The following is a 25,693-nucleotide window of genomic DNA, read 5'->3' as shown; positions in this document are numbered from 1 at the left end:
AAACCCCGTCTCTACTAAAAATACAAAAATTAGCTGGGCATGGTGGTGCATGCCTGTAATCCCAGCTACTCGGGAGGCTGAGGCAGGAGAACTGCTTGAACCCAGGAGGCGGAGGTTGCAGTGAGCCGAGATCGCGCCATTGCACTCCAGCCTGGGTAACAAAGAGCGAAACTCCGTCTCAAAAAAAAAAAAAAAAAACAAAAACATTTTATTGAGTGTGTGCTGAGTGTGCATTTCCATGGCCAGCTTTGTACTAAGCAGTCCTGCCAATCCTCTTACCAACCCCTTTATCAGCTCCACCTTTACTGCAAGAAAATGGATGCTCAGAAAGGTGGAGCAGCTTGCCCAAAGCCACACAGCACAGCACATCCTAGCCCATCTGATTCTGTGCCAACTGCCCGTCACCTTCCCACCCTCCCCACCAGTGTTCCTCACCCTCCATGGCCCGCCCCAGCTCTGCAGGCCCCCAGCTGGCCTCACCTCCATCAGCATAGGTCTCGGTGCCATAGCCATCTTGAAGGCCATTGTTCCAAGTGCCCTCATACTTGGCACCGCTGCTTGAGCTCTGCCGGATTCCGTAGCGTCCCTTGAAGCCATGTGTCCACTCACCCTTGTAGAGCCAGCGCCCCTTGGTCTCTATGCCCAGCCCATGCCGTTTGCCCTGGCTCCAGTATCCCTCAAAGGTGTTTCCGCTGGGCCAGGTGTAGACACCTGCCACTTCAAAGCCAAAGTTCCAGGAGCCAGAGTATTCGCCCTGGCCCTTGGGGCCTGTGCACAGTCCGTGCCCATGGGCCTTTCCCCCCTCCCAGCCCCCGCAGTACGCCCCACCATCATCAAAGTCGAAGCGGCCCCCGCTCATCTCATCGTAGCCCCTGACAACCTCCGTGTCCTCCAGCGTGGGTGCAGAGGGTGTGGGTGATGCCGGCGACACTCCTCCAGTGCCCTCGGGGCCAGGCCCCCAGACTCACCACTGTGCCCCAGGAGGGGGAAAGCAGGAGGCCAGCAGAGGCTGAAAGAGCCCAGGCGCCAAGTCAGTACTGGGTCGGCTAGTCAGTGCCATGCCCAGGAGCCTCGACTCCACCGGCCAGAGCAAGGCTGCCTGCTGGGAAGAAAGCAGGAAGGAAAGGTTCAAAGTTCCCACAAAGAGTCCCAAGTCTGTCTTCCAAGAAGTCCAAGGGAAAACGGTGTGATCTCTTTAAGAAGCCCAGTGAATGGGTGCGGGGGAAGGGTCCCCAGTCTTTTCAAAGAGGGGAAATTCCCCTCGTTGACAGCCCCCGCGTGAGGCTGAATTCCCGCAGCCCGCTGGCCCCCTTCTCCACCCCAGTGGGTGTGCGGGGCTGCTGGTCTCCCCGCCGCTGCCCCGCCCCCTTCTCCAATCCTGCCCTCCTCCTGGGACGGAAAGGTCAGTGTTGCCCTAACAAGGCCATTGGATCTCAGAAGCTGCTCCCAAAATAACCCCAGCCAGCCCAGCCTCCTTCAAAGCGGGAAGGAGGGGTATTTCAAATCGTGCCGTGCGGCAGACCCAGCAGTGGCTGGAGGGCTGAGGAAGGAGGCTGAGAATTGAGTGCAGGCAGCCCAGGGACCTTGGTGTCTTTTCCTGCTGGGAGTGACAGCTCCCTTCCATTCTCAGAGTGCCCTGGGTCTGCGGGCAGGGAGGGCGCCGGGGAATCGGGGAAGGGAGGGGAGAGGGAGACCGGAACGCCCAGTCCTGGAACACTGAAAATCCCCCAGAGCGAGGAGGTTGGCAGGTCTCAGCCCCACCACCACTCACATGCCCTAAGGGGACCTGGGGTTACAGCACCACTGCCAACCCCATCAAGGAATCCAGTGACCTAAAGAGAAAGGAATGGAGACAGTTTCACATGTGCTCCGGAAAGCAGAGGAGAGAAGTCAGAAAGAGAGGTGAGGCTGTGGAAACAGTCTGAAAGATACACGAAATCTGAGTCCAGGGCTCACACACCACCCAGAACTCCCTCTACCCCAGGAACCCTGGGAGAACCCAGGGAGAACTCAGTGCAAGAAGCAATCATCTATTCCCTTTCTCTTTCCCCCGGAAGGGCAAGCAGCCTGCCCTCCTCTCTGCCTGAGACACAGACTGGACATCCTCTGGCTTCCTCTCCCCACCCCTTGATGCCCCTGCGCCCTCCCCGCCGCAGACCCAGCAGACCCTGAGGGTCAAAGGAGTTCCCTTCCTGTCAACCCAGGGTTGTGTTGTAATGTGGTGCTCTCAGAAATTCTCAAGGGTCATGATTTTTTTAAATGTCCCTTTCTGAGCTGTCTTTTGCTCTAGTGTCCTAGGAGCCTGTGAGGCCAGACTTCAGAAAGCTCTTGGGGCAGGGGCAGGAGCAAAGGGCCTGAGTGGATTTCCAGCCACTCAGGTTCCCACCAAATTCCAGTAAAAAGAACAAATAAATCTCCACAGCAGGAAGCTGTGGCCAGAGCTAGTGATGGTAAAGCCCAGCTAAGCCCAGGGTTAATGCGAGTCTAGAGGAATTCTGGGAAAGGTAAGAGCCACCAAGACTATGAAGGTCTGTGTGTGTCTGTGTGTGTGTGAACGTGTACGAGTGTGTGTGAAAGTGTATGTATGTGTGTTTGTGTGTGTTGTGAGAGTGCATGCAACTATGTGTGAGAGTGAGTGGGTGTGCTGTGAGTGTGTGGTGTGTGTGTGAAGGTGTGTGTGAGAGTGGAAAAGTGTATGTGTGTATGTGTGTGGTGAGAGTGTGTATGTGTGTGTGTTTGTGTGATTGTGAGTGTATGTGTTGTGAGGGTATGTGGTGAGAGTGTATGTGTGTATGTTTATGTGTGTGTGTGAGGGTGTTTGTGTGTGGTGAGAGTACGTGTGTGTGGTGTGTGTTTGTATGAGTGTGTGTTTGTGTATGTGGGTGAGAGTGTGTGTGTGTGTGAAGACAGGGACCGAAGGGAAAGAGAGAACTAAGCACAGCACCTACTAGAGAACATTAGACAATTATCTGACTTTAAACTTGTCTCACATATTTCCAAACCCCATGATAACTTAGGCCACATAGTCACTGTGGAAGTCTTGTTCTTGTTCGGGAAGCGGGTAAAAAATGTTCCCTCCTTTCCTCCCAGTGGGTTTACCTGTTCTTAGGACTTCGTTTCATCCTGGGTCACAGCCCTTGACTGTGCTTAAAAAGAGCCCCTTCTGTACTTGTGTTTCACCACCAGGTAGAAGCAGCCAGCCTCTCGGGCTCACGGTCACCGTCCGTTCGCCAAGTTGACAGGGAGCAAGTCGTGGATAAAGACTGTGTCTCCTGGGTGGTCAGACATGAGCCCTGGCCAGGTTGACTGGCAGCCTGCTTGCACAATTCACTTCTAAGAACACCTCAGGGCTACTCCCAGGGAGTTCAGCTTTTGCCACTTCTCACTGAGGTCTTCTGAGAATCAAACTTCTTTCTAGCTCTGCTCTCAAGGAAAGAGGGAAGAGCATCTGAAACTGGAAGCTAGGGGAGTTTGAGCTGCGGATTCAATGCTGTAATCATATGCTTGGGCCAGGTGGCCACTGCTACATGAATTTAACCACTGTTCATCCATAGCAGCTCCAGAGGGTGACTCTGCCCAGGGTTACTACACATAAGAATCAACTATAGAACTTAAAAACATAAAGAGATCCCAGAGCCCCACCCCAGACCTACCGAATTAGATTGTCCTGGGCGAAGACTTGGGCAGCTGAATTCTTTTAAAAGCTTCCCAGATGAATCTGATTTTCATCTCTGGTTAAAAACACCGTAGGTGCCGGGTATGGTGGCTCACACCTGTAATTTCAGCACTTTGGGAGGCCAAGCCTGAAGGATTGCTTGAGCCCAAGAGTTTGAGACCAGCCTGGAAAACAGTTAGACCTCACCTCTACAATTAAAAAAAATTAAAAAATTATCCAGATGTGGTGATGCATACCTGTGGTCCCAGCTACATGGGAAACTGAGGCAGGGGGATTGCTTCAGTCAAGGAGTTGCAGGGTGCAATGAGCCGTATTTATGCCACTGTGCTCCAACCTGGGCAACCCTGTCTCAAAAAAAAAAGTAGAAAACGACAAGAACAACAACAAAAACTACTATAAGTTTTCAAATTAGAAACTGTTTAATAACATAAAAATTCATGAATCCATTTACCGCAGGATGAGTAGTTTTGGAGTTAGACACGTGTTCAAATCCCAGTCCTGCCCCTCACAAGCTGTGTGACCTCGGACCAATTGTTAATTTCTCTAAACTGCAAAATCTTCATCTGTAAAAGTCCCTACCTCAAAGGACTATTGGTATCAAGGATAACAGTATCTACCTTATATGGCTGGGTGAGAATTACAGAGTTAATACTGTGAAAAGGTTCAGGACACGCTACACACATAATTAGTGTTAGCTCTTATTAGTATTACTCTCACATACTAAATTACTTTTCAGGCTTAATAAAATAGTCATCAAAGAGGGAAGAGAGAACCCCTCCTAAATATTAAATATCTTGACATCAAAGCACTCTTTATTCTTCCCAATTCAGGTTTATTCTACATTACTCTGTGGTTTCTCATTTTTTAAACTGCAAAACTAAGTTACTGGTAAAGGGATACTTTGACTTTGTAAAAGTTTAAGTAAAATTCTTTGCCAAATTTGGTACTGGCCTCACCTGCCCAGAGCTTTCTGACAAGCTACCATTTGTCCCGCCTTTTAAACTAGTGCATTTCAGGGAAAGGGAGACCTCTTGTGGTGCTATATGAATTACAATAGCTTTTCCTCAGAAAATCCAAGTTCTTCAAATCCAGTGGAATTTAAACTTGAAATATTAGTTGGGCAAGGTGGCGCATGCCTGTGGTCCCAGCTACTCTGGAGGCTGAGGCAGGAGGATTGCTTGAGCCTGGGAGGTCAAGGCTGCAGTGAGTCGTGATCGCACCACTGCACTGTAGCCTGGGTGATGGAGCAAAACCCTCTCTCAAAAAAAAAATTAATTAAAAACTAAATAGGCCAGGTGTGGTGGCTCACGCCTGTAATCCTAGCACTTTGAGAGGCCAGGGTGGGCAGATCACCTGAGGTCAGGGGTTCGAGACCAGCCTGGCCAACATGGCAAAGCCCCGTCTCTACTAAAAATACAAAAAGTAGCCGGGTGTGGTGGTGGGCACCTGTAAGCCCAGCTACTCTGGATACTGAGGCCGGAGAATCACTGGAACCCAGGAGGCAGAGACTGCAGTGAGCCAAGATTGTGCCACTGCACTCCAGCCTTGGCGACAGAGTGTGACTCCGTCTCAAAAATAAATAAATAACAATAAATAAATAAATTTGAAAGAATTGTAAACTGGTTTTAAAGGTAGCTATGCTATTCTCTTTCTCTTCTTCCCAGATCTCTTCCCACTCCTTGGTTCTGTTCCCTGGTCACTTTCTCCCTCTATTTCCTGCCCTACTTCTCAAGCTTGACTGCTTCTCTGGGAGCCTTAAACGGAGAGAACTGAAAATCCATAACGAAGAGAAGGACTATGCCCAGAAATCCACTGGAATTCTCAGCCATGAAGGCTCAGCAGAGCGAGGCTCGCCTGCCCAGGAAGCTTTTCCAGGCAGGTTTCCCTGCTGGGCTAATCCCCTTCCCAAATGCTGGCTCCTCCCCCAAACTATGAGTTGTTTAAAGCAAGAATTTTCTTCTTTCCAAAAAAAATAGTGGATAGTCCTGCAGTGAACATACATGTGCATATATTTTCATAACAGAATGATTTATATTCCTTTGGATATATACTCAGTAATGAGAATATTTCTGGTTTTAGATCTTTGAGGAATCGTCATACTATCTTCCACAATGGTTGAACAAATTTACATTCCCACTGAAAGTATAAAAGCATTCCTATTTCTCCAGAGCCTTACCAGCATCTTTTGTTTCTTGACTTTTGTAATTGCCATTCTAACTGGTGTGAGGTGGTATCTCATTGTGGTTTTGATTTGCTTTTCTCTAATGATCAGTCAATCAACCCAAATGCCCATCAGTGATAGACTGGATAAAGAAAATGTGGTACATATACACCCTGGAATACTACGCAGCCATAAAAGGGAATGAGAGCATGCCCTTCGGAGGGACATGGATGGAGCTGGAAGCCATTATTCTCAGCAAACTAACACAGGAACAGAAAATAAACATGTTCTCACTTATAAGTGGGAGCTGAACAATGGAAACACATGGACACAGAAAGGGAAACAATGGGACCTGTGGGCAAGGTGGGGGGCAGGAAGAGAGAGTACCGGGATAAATAGCTAATGCATACAGGGTTCAATTGCCTTAATACCTAGGTGATGGGTTGATAGGTGCAGCAAACCACCATGACACACTCTTACCTATGTAACAAACCCGCATGTCCTGAACATGTACCCCGGAACTTATTGAATTATTAAAAAGCCTGAGCACCTACTGTACAGTAGACATTGCAGCTCATCTGTGTCTACCCAGTGCCTGCACATAGTGGGTGCTCCTGGTCCTCCCAGAGTCTAGCAGCTGATGACCCCCTTCTGAAATCCATTTTTTTTTTTTTTTTTTTTTTTTTGAGATGGAGCCTCACTCTGTTGCTCAGGCTAGAGTACAATGTTTTGCTATTATGGCCAGTCTGGTCTTGGACTCCTGACCTCAGGCAATCCACCCGCCTCGGCCTCCAAACGTGCTGGGATTACAGGCATGAGCCGGCATGCCCAACCGAGACTTAACCTTTTGAAAGAGCACTGGCTCCTATGTGCAGACTAAGGGAAGGCAAGGAGGACAGTTAGGAGGCCACTGCAGTGAGCCAGGCAGTGGGTTTGGTGGGTTGGGCACGTGGCAGGTACAGGAGATAAGATGTGTTCTGAAATTATTTTAATCTAAATCCCTTCAGAGATTTGCTGATGGACTGGATTTAGGGTATGAGAGAAAGACAGGAATTAAGGTTGACTCCAAAGGTTTTAATAAGTTTGGAGTCAGCTGAAGGGACAAATTTGCAAGTGGAAATTGAGAGTTTTGGCCAATTTGTTCTTATCAAATCTGAGATGTTCATGAGATATTTAGAAATGTTGCGTAGGTGGCTCGATGTCTGACTGAAGACCAGGAGAGAGGTGCGGGCTGGAGATGCAGACTTAGAAGTCACCAGGAGAGGCAGGTTATGCAAAGCCATGTGACTACAGACCTCAGAAATGAATGTAGATAAAGAAGCCAGAGAACAAAGGTCTGGGACACTCCCAAGTTACAGAACTCAGATGGATGGGGAGGAACCAGTAAGTGAGGGATTCTAGAAGTCAATCGAAAAAAGATTTCAGGGCTGGGCACAGTGGCTTATGCCTGTAATTCCAGCACTTTGGGAGGCTGAGGCAGGCGGGTGGATCACGAGGTCAGGAGATTGAAACCATCCTGGCTAACACAGTGAAACCCTGTCTCTACTAAAAATAAAAAAAAATTAGCCAGGCATGGTACGTGCCTGTAGTCCCAGCTACTTGGGAGGCTGAGGCAGGAGACTTGCTTGAACCTGGGAGGCAGAAATTGTAATAAGCCAAGATGGCACCACTGCACTCTAGCCTGAGCGACAGAGGGAGGCTCCGTCTCAAAAAAAAAAAAAAAACTATTTCAGAAGGGGTCATCAGCTGCTAGACGCTGGGAAGACCAGGAGCACCCACTATGTGCAGGCACTGGGTAGACACAGATGAGCTGCAATGTCTACTGTACAGTAGGTGCTCAGGCTTTTTAATAATTTAAGTTATAGGGTACGTGTTCAGGACAGGCAGTTTTGTTACATAGGTAAGTGTGTGCCATGGTGGTTTGCTGCACCTATCAACCCATCACCTAGGTATTAAACCAATTTGTACTGAAAAATACAAAAATATTAGTCAGACATTAGTGGCGCACAACTGTGATCCCCACTACCTGGGAGGCTGACACATGAGAATTGCTTGAACCCAGGAGGTACAGGTTGCAGTGAGCTGAGATCGTGCCACTGTACTCCAGCCTGGGCAACAGGGCAGCACAGCAAGACTCTGTCTCAAAAAAAAAAAAAAAAAAAAAAAAAGTAAGTCTGGTCATCTCTCTCTACTCTACTTCCCCAAATTGCTCCCTATCTCACTCAAGACTAGAAGCCAACCCCTTTAAAATGCCCTCCCAGGCCCTCCACGATCTGTCCCCACTCATCTCTCTCTGACCCCACCTGCTCAAGCTGCATTGACAACTTTGTGGTTCCTTCTGCCAGGAATGCCCCTCCCTCAGATGCCCCTGTGGCTCACTCTCTCAGCTTCCTTCAGGTCTCTGCTCAAATGTCACCTTATCACAGCAGCTTCTCTGCCCACCCCAAATAGCAACCCTATCCCTAGCCCACCCCTTCCTATTGCCTAATCCTTTTTCTCTCCGTACTACTTACACGTTTATCATCTTTTTCTACTGAGGACAGAATATTGTTCTGCTTACTGTTCGATTCCCAGAATCTAGTACAGTGTCCCGTTGTGTTGTAGGTGCTTGGTATTTATTGAATGAATGAAAACTTGTTAAATAAAGGCATGTGGAAATCAGGATGTTACTTTTTTGGAACATCAGAGTGAGATTTAATCCCTCAATCCAGAAGCCTAATCCATTTTCCTACATGTATCAAAGAAAGGAGATTAGTTTGGTAAGTCACATTCACAAAAGGAAGTCAAATGTCCCAGTGAGGGACCCTAATGTTAAAGTTGGCCCAATTGGGTCTGAGCAATTTTTGACTTCAAGATTCATGTTTTGAGGAAGATTTTGCTGAGACGTATATAACTTACAACTTATACCCACAAACCTGGAATGCCTAAACTTTCACCAAGTTGAATTTCGAGTTACTAGGTCATTGGAACTTTGCCCTTTTCAATCCTTATAACCCTCCTAACATCTTTGTGTGAAAAGAACACATATCATTCTTCCTTCTCTGGTGACTGCTGGACTAATATACAGCATTAAGTAAATAACCAGATCGCGGGCTTGAAAAGCAAACTAAAAGGGATTTAAAGGCTTAAGAACTCGCTTTAACTCAAAGAGCATGATAAGTCCACTTAACATGAACTTGAATAGCTCACTACTTAATTACAATAGCTCCACTCCTCTCCAGATTTTGTTTTTAAGGTGAGCCAAAACATTCGTTGCGGAGGTGAGAGTGGGGTGGTACCTTTACAACCAGAAACTTACATTTCGGTCTGGGGATCCCTGGAAGTCTCTGAGGTCTTTTAGGAAATCTGAGGTCAACATTATTTTCATGGTACTAAAACATTACAGGTTGAGTGAGGTTCCCTGATCTGAAAATCCAAAATCTGATGTGCTTCAAAATCTAGAACGTTTTGAGTGCTGACATGAGGATCAAAGGACACGCTCATTGGAGCAGTTTGGCTTTTAGGATTAGGGAAGCTGAACTGGTAAGCATGTAATGCAAACCTTTCAAAATCTGAAAAAAGCCTGAGATCTGAAACACTTCTGGTCCCCAGCATTTCATTCAAGGAATATTCAACCTGTTAGTTGCCTTTTTAACACTAACTCTCTCACAAGTGTACAAGAGTTTGCCAGAGACCACACAATATGCGATCTCCCAAAGACTGAATGCAGAAACATTAGAATCTGTCTTCTAATTAAGCCAAACGTCAAAAAGATTTGTAAAAAGGTAGAACAATGCCACTCTTCGTTATTTTGAAAAGCTATTTTCATTAAAGAATTTTATGTTAACTTGTAATATCTTTAAATATTTTTAAAAGATCTTAATTTCTAATATGGTAAGTATTAAGATATATGCTTTTGGAGATTATAACAAAACCTTTCGGGTCCTAAATTTGTCAGTGTAAAGAAGTGTTTACAAAAAGTTTTGAGAATTTCTGCCTTAAGATATACTACATAGTGCACCTTCTGTCATTAAGAAACATCTGTCACAGCTTCTAGAGCTGTAAGGTATTTTGCTCCCTTGCTTTAACCACAGCCTTCAGACGTCACTAAATCCACAGTAAACCAATAACCAGCAGAGGACTCCCACTACTTCAGCTCAGGGTTTTTCTAGTAAATACCCTTCCCCTCTCCCCCAAGTACAAATCACGTTTGTTGAAGCCCACCTCCGATTATCGTGAATCAACCATATAGCCAGTGCAATGTTTTAGTAAATAATATAAATGTATTTTGTAATTTAAACAAAAGCTTCTGTTAACATTATTGCTAACATGGCTAGACACTGTCACTAAATTTGGTGGGTCTGCTTAGGATGGTCTGAACACATGCAACATTCATTTTGGAGCCACCTGAAAAACAAGGATTCATCATCCAGCTGAAACCAAAGACAGATTTTTTACCAAACAGGAGGGAATTTTGAAATGGTTAACCAAATCTGTGGGATACAGAATGCACAAAATTCTCGTGGAGTTGCTGGAGTGGCAGGGCAGCTCAAAGAGGTAACTACTTAGAACGTTTGCAACTGCGGTATGAAACCTATATTACAAGTAACAAAAAAACATGCCATATACTTTAAATGCTAGAGATGAAGACACACACTAGTTTCAAATATTACCCCCCGCCCCAACTGAAGCAGCCCATTCCAAGCTGCTTACTTGAAACTGCATGTCACATGTCTCAGGATGAACAGCACCAAGGGCTTATTTAATGATGGGTAATAACTCTCTCAAACAATAGAGGGCAGGCCAGCTAGTTTATTCAAATGGAATCTAAACCTTAGATCTCTAGCTTAACAATAACAGGAGAAACCTTTATAGACACAATAAATCTTGCATTAAATCAGAGGTGGTTTAAATCAGTCTTGCAACTTCTAATGTTCTGGGCTGGCAACTCCAGCATGACAAATGTTTAGTGCAGTTACAAAATCACATTTTACTTTCCCTGGCTACCAAACCTTAAACAAATCTGAAAAATGCACCGTTTCACAAAGGCTTTACTATATACCCACTGCTGCCAGTCTCAAGTAATGATGGTTTCTTCATTCCCCAGGAACATTTCTAAATAAGAGGATTTTTCTTTGATCTGCTCGCCTTGAAGTGTATGTAAGAACTCAGAGTAAGTTTAAAGAATGAAGATTAACTGAGATGCCAAGAAGTTTTTATTGCAAGCACAGTGAGCAGAAAGAGATGTCTTCTCACACAAAGTGGCCACAAGGTCTGCCATTAACTAAATCTCTTTGACAAGCCTTCATTGGTTTAAAGCATATGAATTAGCTTCTTGCTATCAGGTGTACATCATTTCTGCCATGTGGGACATTTTCTTGGGAATATACAAGTAATACTCCATGTAGCCTGACAGGTCCTCAATGGTCACATCATCCACAAAGACTCGAGCTTGCTCAGAACAGGATCGGGGAGAGCCGGACAGAGTTCTGGTGTGCAGCGACTGAGAGTAGTCCTCAAGTGTGGATCTTCGTTCTGGAGCCAAGGGAGGGACATTCTGCAGGCCTGAAAAGGAATAGACTTCCATATCATGCCATCTCTTACACTGGCACTCCTTGCCTATGCATGTGCATGGCTTGCCCTGGTTTAGCTTGGAAACTGATTGAAAGTCAGAGAGATCACTGGCTTTGAGACTTGCTTGGGAGACTTGGGTAGTGTCAGAGTCTTCCTTCTTACTCTCTGATGGGAGCCTTGGAATGGAAGTTCCCAAAGGCTCAACAACTGCCCCTGTGTGATTAGCATCGAGAGAAGTAGAGCTTTCTCCTGCACTGAACTCTTTAGGGGTTGAAATTCCCAGCCCACTGCTGCCATCAGGGGTGTCAGTCTGGCTTTTGTGCTTGAGTTGACTGCTGGAAGAAGACGCTATTGTACTGCAATGTATAAACTTTGGAGGATGAAGAACAGGTGACTTAGAACGTCGACGACGCTGAGTTCTCACTGCTCCTCGTGAAGACTTCCTTGTAGACCTAAGAGGAAAATAAATACACAAGAAGATGTTGAGATACAGAGCTGTCCTCAACAGATTCTTAATGAGAGTAGGAAATTTACCTCTCCTCAGGTTTATGAGTCTAAGGTCATAATTTCCTCCGAGAGAGGCAGCCGCTTCCATTTCCATGCTGCCTAAATCTTTGTGTCTCAAAACCTTCAACATCATCTTATTAGCAAGCTAAAGAACCAGGTGAGATAATGGTATTTTTTAACTGAATCACTTGGGCCAAACATTTGGAACAGAACACATGTCCTATCCCAACTCTCAGAGGGTCTGAAGGAAGCACCTCAGACAGACAACTAAAACAGATTCTGTAAAGCCTAAATATTGTGTCCTAAACTTGAATATATTCTATATGCTATAGCAGCTTCAGAACCTCTGTGAGGCTGTTACAAATGACCATTATGCCATTACTATTACATAGATTTCTGATTCATCATTGGTAACAGCCAATCAATCAAAACCAACCAAAAAACTAACAATATTTACAACCCCTGAGGTTTTCAGATACTGAGAATTACTGGACACACTATGTAAGATAACTATTCATAAAATATTTAAATAAATTAAAGAAATGAACGAAAAGATACTCGAAACTGCTAAGTGAATTAGAGACAAGAACCAAACAGGACGCTGAAAAACAAAAAAAAATTTTATTTGGAGTTAAACTAAATGAATAGGCTAAACAGAACACAGTAGTCCCATCTTATCCATGGCTTCGCCTTCTATAGTGTCAGTTATCTGCAGTCAACCTTGGTCTGAAAATATTAAATAAATTCCAGAAATAAGCAATTCATAAGCTTTAAATTACGCCCATTGTGAGTGGCATGATGAAATCTTGCACGATCCTGCTCAGTCCTATGTGGGATGTGAATCGTCTCTTCGTCCAGGGTATCCACACTGTATATGCTACCTACCTATCAGTCGCTTAGTAGCCATCTTCGTGATCAGATCAACTATCATGGTACTGCAGTGCTTGTGTTCAAGTAACTCTTATTTTACTTAACAATGGCCCCAAAGTGCAAGAGTAGTGATGCTGGCTGCTGTGATTAGAATGTGTCACCCAAAAGTTCATGTGCTGTAAACTTGGTCCCCAGTGCATCAGTGCTGAGACCTTTGGGGGTGACTGGGTCACGAGGGCTCTGCTTCAAGAATGGATTAATCCATCTACAGATTAATGAATTAAAGAGTTATTCAGGGAGAGGCATAGTTACCACAAGAATGGCTCTGTTATAAAAGCCAGTTTGGCCATTTCTCATGAGCCCCCTTTGCCACGTGATATCCTTCCCCATGTTACGATGCAGCAATGAAACACCAGATGCTGATGCCATGCATGCTCTTAGACTTCCCAGCCTCCAGAATTATAAGAAATAAGTCTCTTTAAAAATTACCTAGTCTCAGGTATTGAGTTACAGCAATAGAAAATGAACTAAGACAGCTTTCTTTAAGTGAAAAGGTGAAAGTTCCTGATTTAATAAGGAAAACAAATCATATATTGAGGGTGCTAGGATCTATGGTAAGAACAAATCTCCTATCTGTAAAATTGTGAAGAAGGAAAAACAAATTTGTGATAGTCTTGCTGCTGCACTTCAAACTGAAAGTTACAGCCACACTGCACGGTAAGTCCTTAGTTAAGATGGAAAAGGCATTAAATTTGTAGGTGGAAGACATGAACAACACGTGTTCTGATTGATGGGAAATGGGTTTGATATTGTCTGCAGTTTCAAGAGTCCACTGGGGTTCTTAGAATGTATCCCCTATGGATAAGGGGGACGGACTTGTACAGACAGCTAAAGAAAGAATTACTGACTGGAAAATAAATCTGAATTATTTCTAACAAGGGCCAACAAACTATAGCCTGTGGGTCAAATCTGGCTCCCTGTTTTTGTACAGCTTATGGACACTGCTCCAGTGGGCTAGCACTGCAAGCCACAGAGACCAGGCTAGAGCATCCTCCCCTGCCCTATTCTCCCGGCCTGCCTTCCTAGCCAGTGGACATGTTGCACCACTGTCCAGCACCCACACTGGCTAAGAACTACATGTTGGGTCTCTACTGTTGGCAACTGCTGATCACTGACAGGCAGAATCTCAGTTCAAGACTCCAACCAGTGCTGGGATCTCTGGAGAAGAAAAGATGCGGGGATCTGAGTGTCACTGGGACAGAGGGTAAAACTGACCCTGGCACTTCCTGCTACCCATCTATTCCACAAGATTCTCCTTTCAGGCTAGTCACTTCATCCTGAGACTGTCTCAGCAACTGAAAACAAAATGTGACCACCAGCCAGGATGGTCAACCCCAGGCAAACAGGGTAGAGTAGGAGTTCTATAAGCACTTATTAATATCCTTGGATTTTTGCTTCTTGGCCTCCAAAGCCTAAAAAATTTACCACATGGTGCTTTACAAAAAAACTTTGCCAACCCCTGACCTAAAAGGCAGTACAGAAACAAGAATTTGGAAAAAACGTAAAAGTTAAGAGAGATGAGAGTAATTCTGGAATCTTGAATAAATGTATATAGAGAACAGAGGACAAGTGATTTCTAAAGACATAATGACTGAGAAATTTTCTGAATTGATAAGAGAATCTATGAATGCAGGAAGTACACTGGAGCAGGACAAATAAAAAGAAATCCACACAGATACACTCTAGCAAAACTATAGAATAGCAAAGACAACAAGAAGATCGTAAAAGCAGCCAGAGACTAGAAAGATTTCCAAAATAGTAACAATTAGATCGAAGGTATGCCTTTCACTATCAATGTAATGAAACCAGAAGATAATGAACTGTACCTTGAAGTGCTAAAAGAAAGTAACTGTCAATCTAGAAATATAATGTCAAGTATATCAACTCTATCTTTCAAAAACAAGGATGAAATAAAGACATTTTCAGATAAATGAGAACAAAGTACAGTTGGTCTTCTGTATCCATGCATTCTACACGTGTGGATTAAACCAACAGCAGACTGAAAATATCCGGGAAAAAAACAATTCCACAAAATTCCAAAAAGCAAAACTTGAATTTGCTGTGCTCTGAGTACTATGCTGACTCCATGTGAGTGAAGTGTTGTATACGCATTGTGGTGGGTATTATAAGTAATCTAGAGTTGATTTAAAGTATACAGGTGAATGAGCATAGGTAATATGCAAATACTACACCATTCTGTCTAACAGACATAAGCATGGTCAGATTTTGGTAATGAGAGGGGCGTGTGAATGTGGATGACCTGGAATCAATCCCCATGGATACAGATGATTGTTATTTATCAATAGGACATGACGTTACTTAACATCAGGAGCACCTTTCAAATGTATTCTATATGGAGTTACACAATGCAGAGGTCCTATTTAATAGCAATAAACCTTCATTAAAGAAACTACTTTGGGAAAAAAGTGAGTGTATATGGGAGGTCTGAGGTGAAAGCATGGTGAGCAAACAAATTATAACAAGTAGATAAATCTAAATAAATACTGTCTGCTTAAATAATAATAAAACCTAGTTTGTGAGATAAAAAATAAGTAACATGGCCGGGCGCGGTGGCTCAAGCCTGTAATCCCAGCACTTTGGGAGGCCGAGGTGGGTGGATCACGAGGTCAAGAGATCGAGACCATCCTGGTCAACATGGTGAAACCCCGTCTCTACTAAAAATACAAAAAAAAAAAAAAAAATTAGCTGGGCATGGTGGTGTGTGCCTGTAATCCCAGCTACTCAGGAGGCTGAGGCAGGAGAATTGCCTGAACCCAGGAGGCGGAGGTTGCGGTGAGCCCAGATCACGCCATTGCACTCCAGCCTGGGTAATGTGAGTGAAACTCTGTCTCAAAAAAAAAAAAAAAAAAAAGTAACATAACTAAAATATTGGGCAACTACATCATGGACATCAGGAGATCATAGGAAAAGGGTTCTAAGGAGAAGGGCTAAAATACTATTAACTTTTGTCTTTGTTAAAAGCATGCACAGTAAAATCAAGGCTAACAACTACTAAAAGAATAGAAACAGGCTGGGCGCAGTGGCTCATGCCTGTAATCCCAGCATGGGAGGCCGAGCTGGGCAGATCACCTGAGGTCAGGAGTTTGAGGCCAGCCTGACGTACATGGTGAAACCCCGTCTCTACTAAAAATACAAAAATTAGCCAGGCATGGTGGCAGGCACCTGTAATCCCAGCTACTCAGGAGGCTGAGGCAGGAGAACTGCTTGAACCTAAGAGGCAGAGGTTGCAGTGAGCTGAGATCACGCCATTGTCCACCACTGTACTCTAGCCCGCTTGACAGGGCTAGACTCTGTCTCAAAAAGAAAACAAAGAAAAAGCAAAAGAATAGAAACAAAGTGTGCCATTTCCAAACCACTAGAGGGAAGAAACAAACAAAATCCTTTCAAACAATTGTTTTCAAAGGAGAAGAGGCAAGGTGAAAAAAGAAAAAAAAATAGAAGAAAAGCAGGACAGAGGGAAGGAGGTAAAAAAATTAAAAAAAAAAAAAAAAAAGAAAAAATGCAGGACAAATAACAAAGTAAAATGGCAGAATCATGTCCAAATATATCAATAATCAAATAAATGTAAACACACTAAACTCAGCAGCTAAAAAACTGATGATCAAATTGAATAAATCAGAAAAAAATAAAACCTAGTCATATACTATTTATATGAAACATACCTAAAATTTAAGAACACAGAATGCTTGAAAGAATAGAAGGCTGGGTGTGGTGGCTCATGTCTATAATCCCAGCACTTTGGGAGGCCAAGGCAGGTGGATCACTTAAGGTCAGGGGTTCAAGACCAGCCTGGCCAACATGGTGAAACCTAACCTTTACTAAAAACACAAAAATTAACTTGGCATGGTGGCAGACACCTGTAATTCCAGCTACCTGGAAGGCCAAGGCAGGCGAACTGCCTGAACCTGAGAGGGTGCAGTGAGCTGAGATTGTGCCACTGCACTCCAGTCTGTGTGACAGAGTAAGAGTGAGACTCTGTCTCAAAAAAAAAAAAAAAAAAAAAAAAAAAGGAAACCACACATAAGGGAAACACTAACTATAAGAAAACTAAAACTAAAAACCATTATGAGGGATTAAGAATGTCACTACATATTAAAAGTTTCAATTCAGGAGGGAAACATTCTAAACCTGAATAAACCTATGCTATAGAAATCTAACAAAACAACAAGATACATAAAGCAAAAACATAGAATTTAAAGGTAAAATAGACAAATTCACTTCCATGGGGTATATTTCAACATACATCTTTATTATTTATTATTTGACCAAAAAATTGAAAAAAAGTTGAACACATTTAGAAGTCATTTAATGAACGTAGAACCCAATAACAATTAGAGAAGTCCCAATCTTCTCAAATACACACAGAATATATATAGAAATTGACTATGGACCAGGCCAAACAGAAAGTCTCAGCAAATTCAGCAAAAGAAGGATTAGGTCCTTCTCTGATGATTGGGTTTTAGGTTCTGTATCAAAACCTACTCTTTTCTGGACACTCAGGAAGGAAATTCCAATAATGTTTTATAACATCGGAATAAAAAGCATTTCAGTAAGAAGCTCTTACCCATGCCAACTGTCTTTAGATGCACATGTGGTTTTAGGTTTGGGATCGTCTGTTGCTGTTCTGACTGGTGCTCTGACACCTGTGCCTTCTCCAACAGACAGAGATGCTATGGACCTGACGACAAGAACAAAAGTTTATGGCTACAGAAAACTGTAAAATGAGGAGAATATATTGTTCTCACTAACTCAAATTCAACATTTATCAATATATTTTTTTCTAATTTAAATTTCTCAAACATTGCTTAGCTTTTAGTGTGAATTTTCCTTCAAAACCAAATTTAGAGGATCCCTAAAAGCCCATGATTGCAAAATCATAAGCCAAAGTATGACTGGTAAGTATACCCAGCAGCAAGATATAAATAGACTTTCACACTGTTTCTCTGGGGCAGATGAGGCCTTATGACCAGAGAACGTTAATGACACTGACCATTTATTTTATGCAGGCAAACCAGAGTCATAGAACTAAGTTTAGAAGCAAAAACATTAGGAGACTCCATCTAACTTAAAACTGAATATATTTTCAAATATTATTCAACTTTTAGAAAAATATTCTAAATTTTGCAACTAATAAACTTGAAATATTACTCAGAGTTAAATCCTTGTGGTTTAAAATTATACAGATAACATGGGTTCCCAGTAAAGAACACAAAAAAATCTAAAAGCAAGAAAAACAGAATCATCCATAACCTTACAACCCAGAGACTACCAACATCAAACATTGGTGGAAATCCTTCTGGACTTTTTCCACACACCACACACACCCCTCCTACTATACGTGCTATATTGTTGACAAAAAATTCTTTTTCTAGAAAGAAACATTAATCTACTAAAATAATGTTCAATGAAACATAAAGTAAAAAGTGGGAATAACCTAAATATCTAATAGAAAAAAATACTGTATTTCTAAATTATGGCATATCTATACAATGAAATGTTGGGAATTTATTAGAAATTAAGTGTACAAAGAACTTTCAATGATATGGCGTAATGTTTATAAAGAGAAAGCAGCATGGTTAAACACCTATACATACATATGATCTCAACCATGTAAAATAAGTAAAAGCTATCATGAACCAGTGGTCTAGATGTTAAGAGCAGTTATAGTAAACTGTGATTTTTACTTCCATTTTTATCCTGTTTTGTTTTTGTAAATTTTTCTATAATAAGCATGTATTATTTTACAGTCAGATAAAAAGGATATTGTTTTGTAATAAATATATAGAGATTTGTCCTAATAAGACAAATACCATTAAGGAATCAAAACCTGTTGAACAGGATCATGCTAAATTCCTGGCAAGGTTTTGTTGATTTATGAGTCAATCCCTCAGATGTCCCATTTGTAAACTGGCAACAATATAAAACAACTAGAAATATACGACACACTATTACACAAATCTTATTCTGCTTAGTCATGCTAATGACTCACCCCTTCTCTTACTTTGGTTTCTCAAATGTTCTCCTTCTCTTCTTATAATTTTATTCAAGGCAGAATACATGCTACAAATATATAATTTTTTTTTTCAGCTTTTATTTTAGATACAGGTGATACATGTGTAGGATTGCTCATGAGTGTACTGGACTCAGGTCGTGAACACAATACCCAATAGGTAGGTTTTCAACCCACATTTCGCTCCTGCCCTCCCCACTCCAGTAGTCAGCAGGGTCTATTGTTCCCATGTTTATGTCCATGTGTGCTCAATATTTAGCTCCCACTTCTAAGTGAGAACATGCAGCATTTGGTTTTACAAACATATAATTTTTGACCATATGTTTTCAAAATTTGAAAAACAACGTTTCAAGTAATTTTTAGGGATACCAAAATGACTTATTTTTACTTTTTGTTTGTTTTTTTTGAGACAGGGTCTCACTCTGTTGCCCAGGTGCTGTGGCATGAGCTCAGCTTACTCCAACCTCCACCTCCTGGGCTCAAGCGATCCTCCCGCCTCAGCCTACAGAGCAGTTGGGACTACAGGCATGCACTACCATGACTAGCTAATTTTTTGGTTTTTTTTTTTCAGTAGAAAAGGGGTTTTGCCACATTGCCCACGCTGGTTTTGAACTCCTGGGCTCAAGTGATCTGCCCACCTTGGCCTCCCAAAGTGCTGGAATTATAGGCCTGAGGCATCATGCCCAGCCTGGTTTAATTTTCTATTTCAACCTCTTAAAACATCAAGAAAAGTCTGTGTAGCAAGAGTTACTTACATAAATTTACACACTAAAAGATTTATATGAATAATTGTGTGTATACATGTCTAGTATTTTCCTGATTTAAAAAATTATTCCTATACAAAAAATCACAAAGGACACACTGCAGCCACAATCTGGAACAATCTGCTTCTCTGCTTTGCTTCTGTTTCCCAAGACAATTTATCAAAGTATTGATATGAACTGGCAAGATGACCATATTAGAAAACTATCAGGAGAAAAGGTATGTTTTTGAAGTATCATGGAAGCACACGAGCCATCTATAACATCTACTGCGCAAATCTATCAGCAAAAAGCTTCTCATTTGATACACTGAAAATAGTACCAGCAATAGGCAAGTGGCTATATCAACAACTAACATCTATTTAATTTTTACTTTGTGCTAGGTACTGCATGCATTTCTTTATATTGTCTTCAAGGTACCATATAAAGGATGGTTAAGAGCGCAAGTTCTGCAGACAGGCTGTCTAGGTTCAAATCCCGGCTCTGCAACTTCTTACCAATGTGACTTTTAGCAAGTAATTTAATTTGTGTGAGTCTTATCTGCAAACTGAAATGACAAAAGTATCCATCTCCTAGGGTGGTAGTGAGGATTAAATAATGTCCACAAAGTACTTAACCCAGTGTTGAGGACACAGTAGTGAATAATAAACATTAATGATTATTATTTTTACTTGTGGGGTGTTCTTTGGGCTTTCAAGTGTTTAGTTTCCATTCATGAAAAGAAAAATTCTTGTATCCACTAAAAATGTTAATATTTCTTTTGGCCTGGGAGACAAAACTGGGGTGAGAAGAGTCTTACACAGAACCATTTTGCAAAGGGTGGAACATTAATATTCAGATAGCAGCTGGTATGCAGGTGCTCTAATTAGTTTGGCCAAAGGGTCCAAGATTATTGATCTCTGTGACAGAACCCTACTGAATAGAGGTTTCCATAGTGATAGGCTTAGCAATCACAGACCATGAAATCTACAATGTCTTCATAGATTTCTATTGAGCCAACCACTTTAGTGAAAAATACTATGATTCCTTTGAGACACATGACAAAATCCCTGATGGGATACTGTTTGATAATCTTTGATTTAAAAACCCTCCTCAAAGTTAACAAAAACCAAAACACCCAACTTAGGAGGGCAAATGAACTGCTACTTTTCAAATTTAACTGAAGAGTTTTTTATTAAAATAAAACAATACTGTGCAGAATCTGGAAGAATGTCACACTAGTAGCATTTATATCTTCTTTGAATAATGAGAAATATTAAAAGAGGAAGAGCTTTTTAGGGAAAAGTGACTATCTAAAATGTGTAAATAATTCCAAATAATAACACATATTTAGTTACCCTGATGCATCCACTCTTAATTTCTTGAAAGCAGTCTGTAGACTCTCCTCCTCTCCATCTTTGGCTTCGGATTTCATTGTGAAAGTTTTTACACTACTTATTGATGTTCCTGTTAGCATTAACAAAGAAAATAAAGTGAGCAAAGTAAAAACAAGTGGGATCAAAAGTATAAACTTCTGTTAAAAATTTATATTCCTGTTACCATTACTGTTAGAAGAAAAAAAGCAAATTTGTATTTTCTAAAAGGAAGTTTCAGTGTAGATAACTGAAGACTATAGGTTTCATTTAAGGGGAAACAAATGAAATGGTACCAAAAAATGGGTATGTACTATGACAGAATATAAACTGTTCGAATACTTGATGCCAATATCCTATTACACAATTTTGGAAACCAGATGACCTAAAATCTATGTTTCAGTACACATACTTTTTAACAGGGGAATCTCCCCAGTTGGTCTAGAAACCTATGGACAAAATGATACCAGAAATAAAAGAGAATAGCTCAAACCATAGCACTCTGATTCTTTAAAATGACACTATTTGTCTGGCCTAACCCTAGTTGAGTATAACTTCATGACATACGATAGCATTTCTCTAAAGCAATCCTGACCCAGACAGCTATGTTCAGGAAGACATGTTTTAGAGAACAAGATGTTACCACTGTTAAAGCAGAATTAGAAATATACTCTACCAATAAGGTTGATATTTCCATTTGTGGGTTTTTTTTTTTTCCATAGCCTGGAGTAGTGTAATTGTTAAACAATTAATGAACTACACTTGTGATCCCCTCAAAAAATTCATTGTGCACATGAGTGAAAAAAAAGATTTCTTTAGCCAAAAGAAAGGTCGAAAGAAAAAAAAATAAACTACTATTGTGTAGATGCACCATTAAATGATCTCTTAACTAGTCTGATTAACCAAAGTCCTCCATATTTTCCACCTGATTTTTATCTTTAAACAAAGAAAGGGAGAAGAATCAACCAAAGCAACAAGAAATGCAACAGAGAAGTCTGCTAATAAACCCTTGAATCTAGTCTCCAAATTATTTTTTTCACTCAAAGTTATTAGTACCAAATCCTGAATAAAAATTAAGCAAACCAGCATCTGTGAACATTATCAGAGAGAATCTAAAAGAAAAAGCAAAACAAAAAAAATAGAAATAGTTTTTTTTTTTTTTTGAGACAAGAATCTTGTTCTGTTGCCCAGGCTGGAGTGCACTGGCACAATCTCAGCTCACCACAACCTCCACCTCCCAGGTTCAAGAGATTCTCCTGCCTCAGCCTCCCCAGTAGCTGGGACTAAAGACACGGGCCACCACCCCCAGCTAATTTTTGTATTTTTAGTAGAGATGGGGTTTCACCATTTCTAAGCTGTTGCCCCCACTCCCCACTCCACCCCACTTAGGCATTCTTAGAGGGAGCAATGCCTCTCCACTGGCTCTTGGGTCCTCTCTGATTCATAGCTGCTGGTTTCTCATGGTGGCTCCGAAGTTATTGTGAGACCGCTAATATTCCAAAGGTCAAGGTGTCATGATGTTTGATATAATGTAACCATGTAGTACCAGCAGCAAAATAAAGAGGCAAGGAATCAGGACTTCTCGCTTATTTGCAGAATTTAAGGTATTGTAGGCAGCGCTCTCTGGGGAACACTGAAAACAGTCTCAAAATAATTCAGCTACTAAAAAAAAAAAATCACCCAGCCTGCACCTCAACTTCTCAGGACAAAAAAAAAAAAAAATTAAATACACTCTCCACATACATTTTGCTGGTTTATTTAAGTGCATGAACATGAAGAAACGCTATCTACACAATCCCATGCTTCATTAGTCTCTCATTCTCAATTTAGGGCAGGATCCCCCCAAATACACAATAAACTCCTATATACCTGGGGGGAGAGGTGAGCAATCACTTATTCCAGTATTTTCAAAGCTTCACATCATCTAAAAAAAGTACTATGGTAGGCTGTAAACAGATTATTCCTGCTGGTAGAACTAAACTGAAGTTTGACTTACAGTGTTCCTCAATTACCTTATGACCCGTTTAGTCAATGTTCAGCCCTTACAGAGTTAGTAAATCATCTAAGCCAATCTCCCCAACTCGCAGACCCCACACAAGTCTTCTTTAACCCTCTCTGGAAATCAGTCAACATATTTACGTACACATCAAATTGAAGTATACACTGCTGAAGCCTACAGGCAGAAATTCATTTCTTCCACAAATATTTACAGAATTCCTACCACGTGCACGATACTAGACTGAATGCTAGGGACAGAAAGAAGCCTAAACTCCATTTCTGTTAAGGCCTAAAATCTCATTCCTGCCCTCCAACAGCTTACAATGTAACACTGCGCTAAGAGCCTCTGAAGCCACATACGTAACTTTTAATTATACCATGCTGACTAATAGCATGGCAGGCGATCACACTAGATGTTAATACAAACTTTACATTCCTGTTGACACACTAAGAAAATCTATCATCTAAAAAGCAAAACAGGCCAAAATTAAAATCTGGCTACAGACTAAAACTTCAGGAATGAAGTTCTGTCTAAACGATTTTCAGACTTTCAGCATTTTTGACCACTCGCCTTTTTTCTGTTATTTTAGCCCAGAGCAAAGGTGTTGGGCGTAACTTTAAGAGCTAGAGGAGAGCATGTTTGTAATTATAAAAAGCTCACTATGCCCCTCTGCATCCCCAGATCCCCATTCACTCAAAGCAAGGGCTGTACAACTAACTCTGGACAACAGATATAACTGGCTTGCCCTTCTTCATTAGTATTAAATTTGTGGGAGGCAGTCTTGGCGTTTTCACTGCAGTGAACTCTTCAAGTTGAACAATCTCCAAAGAGATGAAACTTTAAAGCCTATTCCAAGTTACTTTATGTTAAATCACACCGGGCAATTTAACTGTGCCTCGGATTTTCCACAACCTTACGAAAATTACAAAGTTCTTCGAAGTTCCTCCATCAAAAGGACATATTCCTGGTTTTTCTGTTTCAACGAAAGAAATGCGTCACAATCTTATTTGTATCTTGCCGTTTTAACCAAGACCTCCGTGAATCTCAAGTCTAGGTCTACATTTCCAGGCCTCTGAGAAGACCAGTGAACAATTAATAAGGGATGTGCGCGGGTAAGCGCTGTCATCACAACGTTCAAGATTTCGAAACTCCCAGACCACCAGGAAGCGTAGAGTACGGGAAAGAAAACCCTGCCCAGCAACTCGAAGAGGCAAACTAGACCGGGAGAAAACAATCGGCCCCTAGGACAAAAAGCACCTTCACACCTTCCTGTGCAACCTACTCATCCCTTTACACTCGCAGTGCTGCAACCAAAACACGAAGTTATTTCTTTTCACCAGGAATCTGGGCCAGTCGCGGCTAAACATGAACAGAGGAAAACTTCTGGTCAGAACCCGGGGGGAGAGGGGGGCGGACAGGACCGGGCTGTCCGGGGGCTCCGCCCGTCAGGGGTCTCCAGCTGGAAAGTTGCCCTCCTCCGGAGATTCCCGGGGTCAGACGAGAGGCTGGAGTCGGAGCGAGGCACAAGGGATGCGGGAGAAGAAACGAGTGGGGCCGAAGAGGCAGCCAACGAGAACGGGGCTATGAAGAGAGCGGGAAAGGGCGGGAAGGGGCAAAGGGCGGCCAAGGAGGGCGAAAAGGGGAAGCTGCCGCTGGGCGGGAGACGGCGGAGGAGCGGGACGGGGCGGAGGAGTGGGACGAGGCGGGGGCCGCGAGAGGATAGGAAGGCGGGAAGGGGAGAGAGCGCGGAACTCGGAGCTCCAGCAGGTACAGGCCGCGGCGGAGGAGGGGGCGCGGAGAGGCCGGGGCCTAGCCCAGGGAAACGACGCGACCCGAGGCGGGCGGGCCCGGGGAAAGCCGCCCGCGGCCCGGCCGGCTGTGGAGGCCGAGATGCGGTACCGCGGCCCCTCTCCGTCACGTCAGGGCACTTACCTCCTCGCAGCTGGGGCACTCGAGTGATCAGGCGCCGTCAGTTCAGAGCGTTTCTCCCGAATCTCGGCGCCCGACTGACCCGGATCCAAACCCGCCAAGGGGGCGGCCCGCGCCTCAGGAGTTGCACTGAGCCTGCGCATTCCCGCATGCGCCCCGCCCCCCTACCCATGCTCCTCCCACCCCAGTGAGTCGGCAGCGCGGCAGGCGACGACTGCGCAGGCGCAGGGCGGTGTCCGCGCCTCTCTAATGCCCCGCCCCCGCCCCTTTCGGTAGCACGTGCGCCCTACATCATTTCCTGTTATTCTTCGGTTTTTCTCCTCCCAGTGGCGTGGGTTTGCTCCCGGCCTGCTTTTGGGGCGTGCCTGCTTCCTCCTCTCTGTCAAGTGAGCGAGTAGGCGCCAGGCAACACAGTCGCCCTCTGCGTCCACCGTCCTGGGATCTCCTTGTGCTTGGTCCTCTACTTGAAGTCACCTATGCAGTGGAATTCCGCGGAGCGGGGGCGAGGACAGGGTGCGCGGATCTTTATGGCAGCGGATCCCCGGCTGAGCGCTTGGCCAGTGTCTCAGTGATGCTAGAATCTGGACTGCCTGCGACCTTTTCTGGGCTCGGATACCAGCCCTCGCCTTCTCGTGATCTTTCAGGGCCTGCGGAGAAGCGAAGAGGTATTGAACGTGGCCAGGGCCATTCATGGGAAGCCGGAATTAGAATTGAATTGAAATGCCTTCGCTTTTGATACCGCTGCTGTTTGTCTTGAGCCAACTGCTTTTCCTTCTCTGAGCCTCAGTTTTCCG

At 43.1% G+C, this 25,693-nt stretch overlaps 2 protein-coding genes across 2 annotated transcripts in view; both read right to left on the bottom strand.

The window, feature by feature from the left end:
• The window catches only part of JPH2 (junctophilin 2), an 80,405-nt gene extending 77,818 nt beyond the window's left edge, over positions 1-2,587 (bottom strand). Inside the window, exon 1 of the mRNA XM_032263703.1 lies at positions 481-2,587. Within this exon, the coding sequence (XP_032119594.1) occupies positions 481-859 (379 nt within the window). The 5' untranslated portion in view covers positions 860-2,587. The remainder of the gene's footprint in view (positions 1-480) is intronic.
• Positions 2,588-10,608: 8,021 nt separating this feature from the next.
• OSER1 (oxidative stress responsive serine rich 1) lies at positions 10,609-25,023 on the bottom strand. Its single transcript, XM_032263704.1, has 4 exons — positions 24,903-25,023; positions 20,957-21,065; positions 17,413-17,526; positions 10,609-11,842 (listed from the first exon to the last, which is right to left on the bottom strand). The coding sequence occupies exons 2-4, from the start codon at positions 21,031-21,033 to the stop codon at positions 11,158-11,160; spliced, it is 876 nt and encodes a 291-aa protein (XP_032119595.1). The 5' UTR covers positions 21,034-21,065; positions 24,903-25,023; the 3' UTR covers positions 10,609-11,157.
• Between the last annotated feature and the right edge of the window lie 670 nt (positions 25,024-25,693).

This window comes from Sapajus apella, unplaced genomic scaffold (genome assembly GCF_009761245.1).
Source record: "Sapajus apella isolate SASKATOON/1434 unplaced genomic scaffold, GSC_monkey_1.0 scaffold137, whole genome shotgun sequence".
Taxonomy (NCBI): Eukaryota; Metazoa; Chordata; class Mammalia; order Primates; family Cebidae; genus Sapajus; species Sapajus apella.
This window is presented reverse-complemented; position numbering and strand designations above follow the sequence as displayed.

Coding starts and splice junctions, on each gene's coding strand:
- OSER1 (XM_032263704.1), bottom strand. CDS start 21,033: ATGAAATCCGAAGCCAAAGATGGAGAGGAGGAGAGTCTACAGACTGCT. Junction 17,527..20,956: donor TTAAGAGTGGATGCATCAGG/GTAACTAAATAT, acceptor TCTTGTCGTCAG/GTCCATAGCATCTCTGTCTG. Junction 11,843..17,412: donor TCTAAAGACAGTTGGCATGG/GTAAGAGCTTCT, acceptor TTTTCCTCTTAG/GTCTACAAGGAAGTCTTCAC.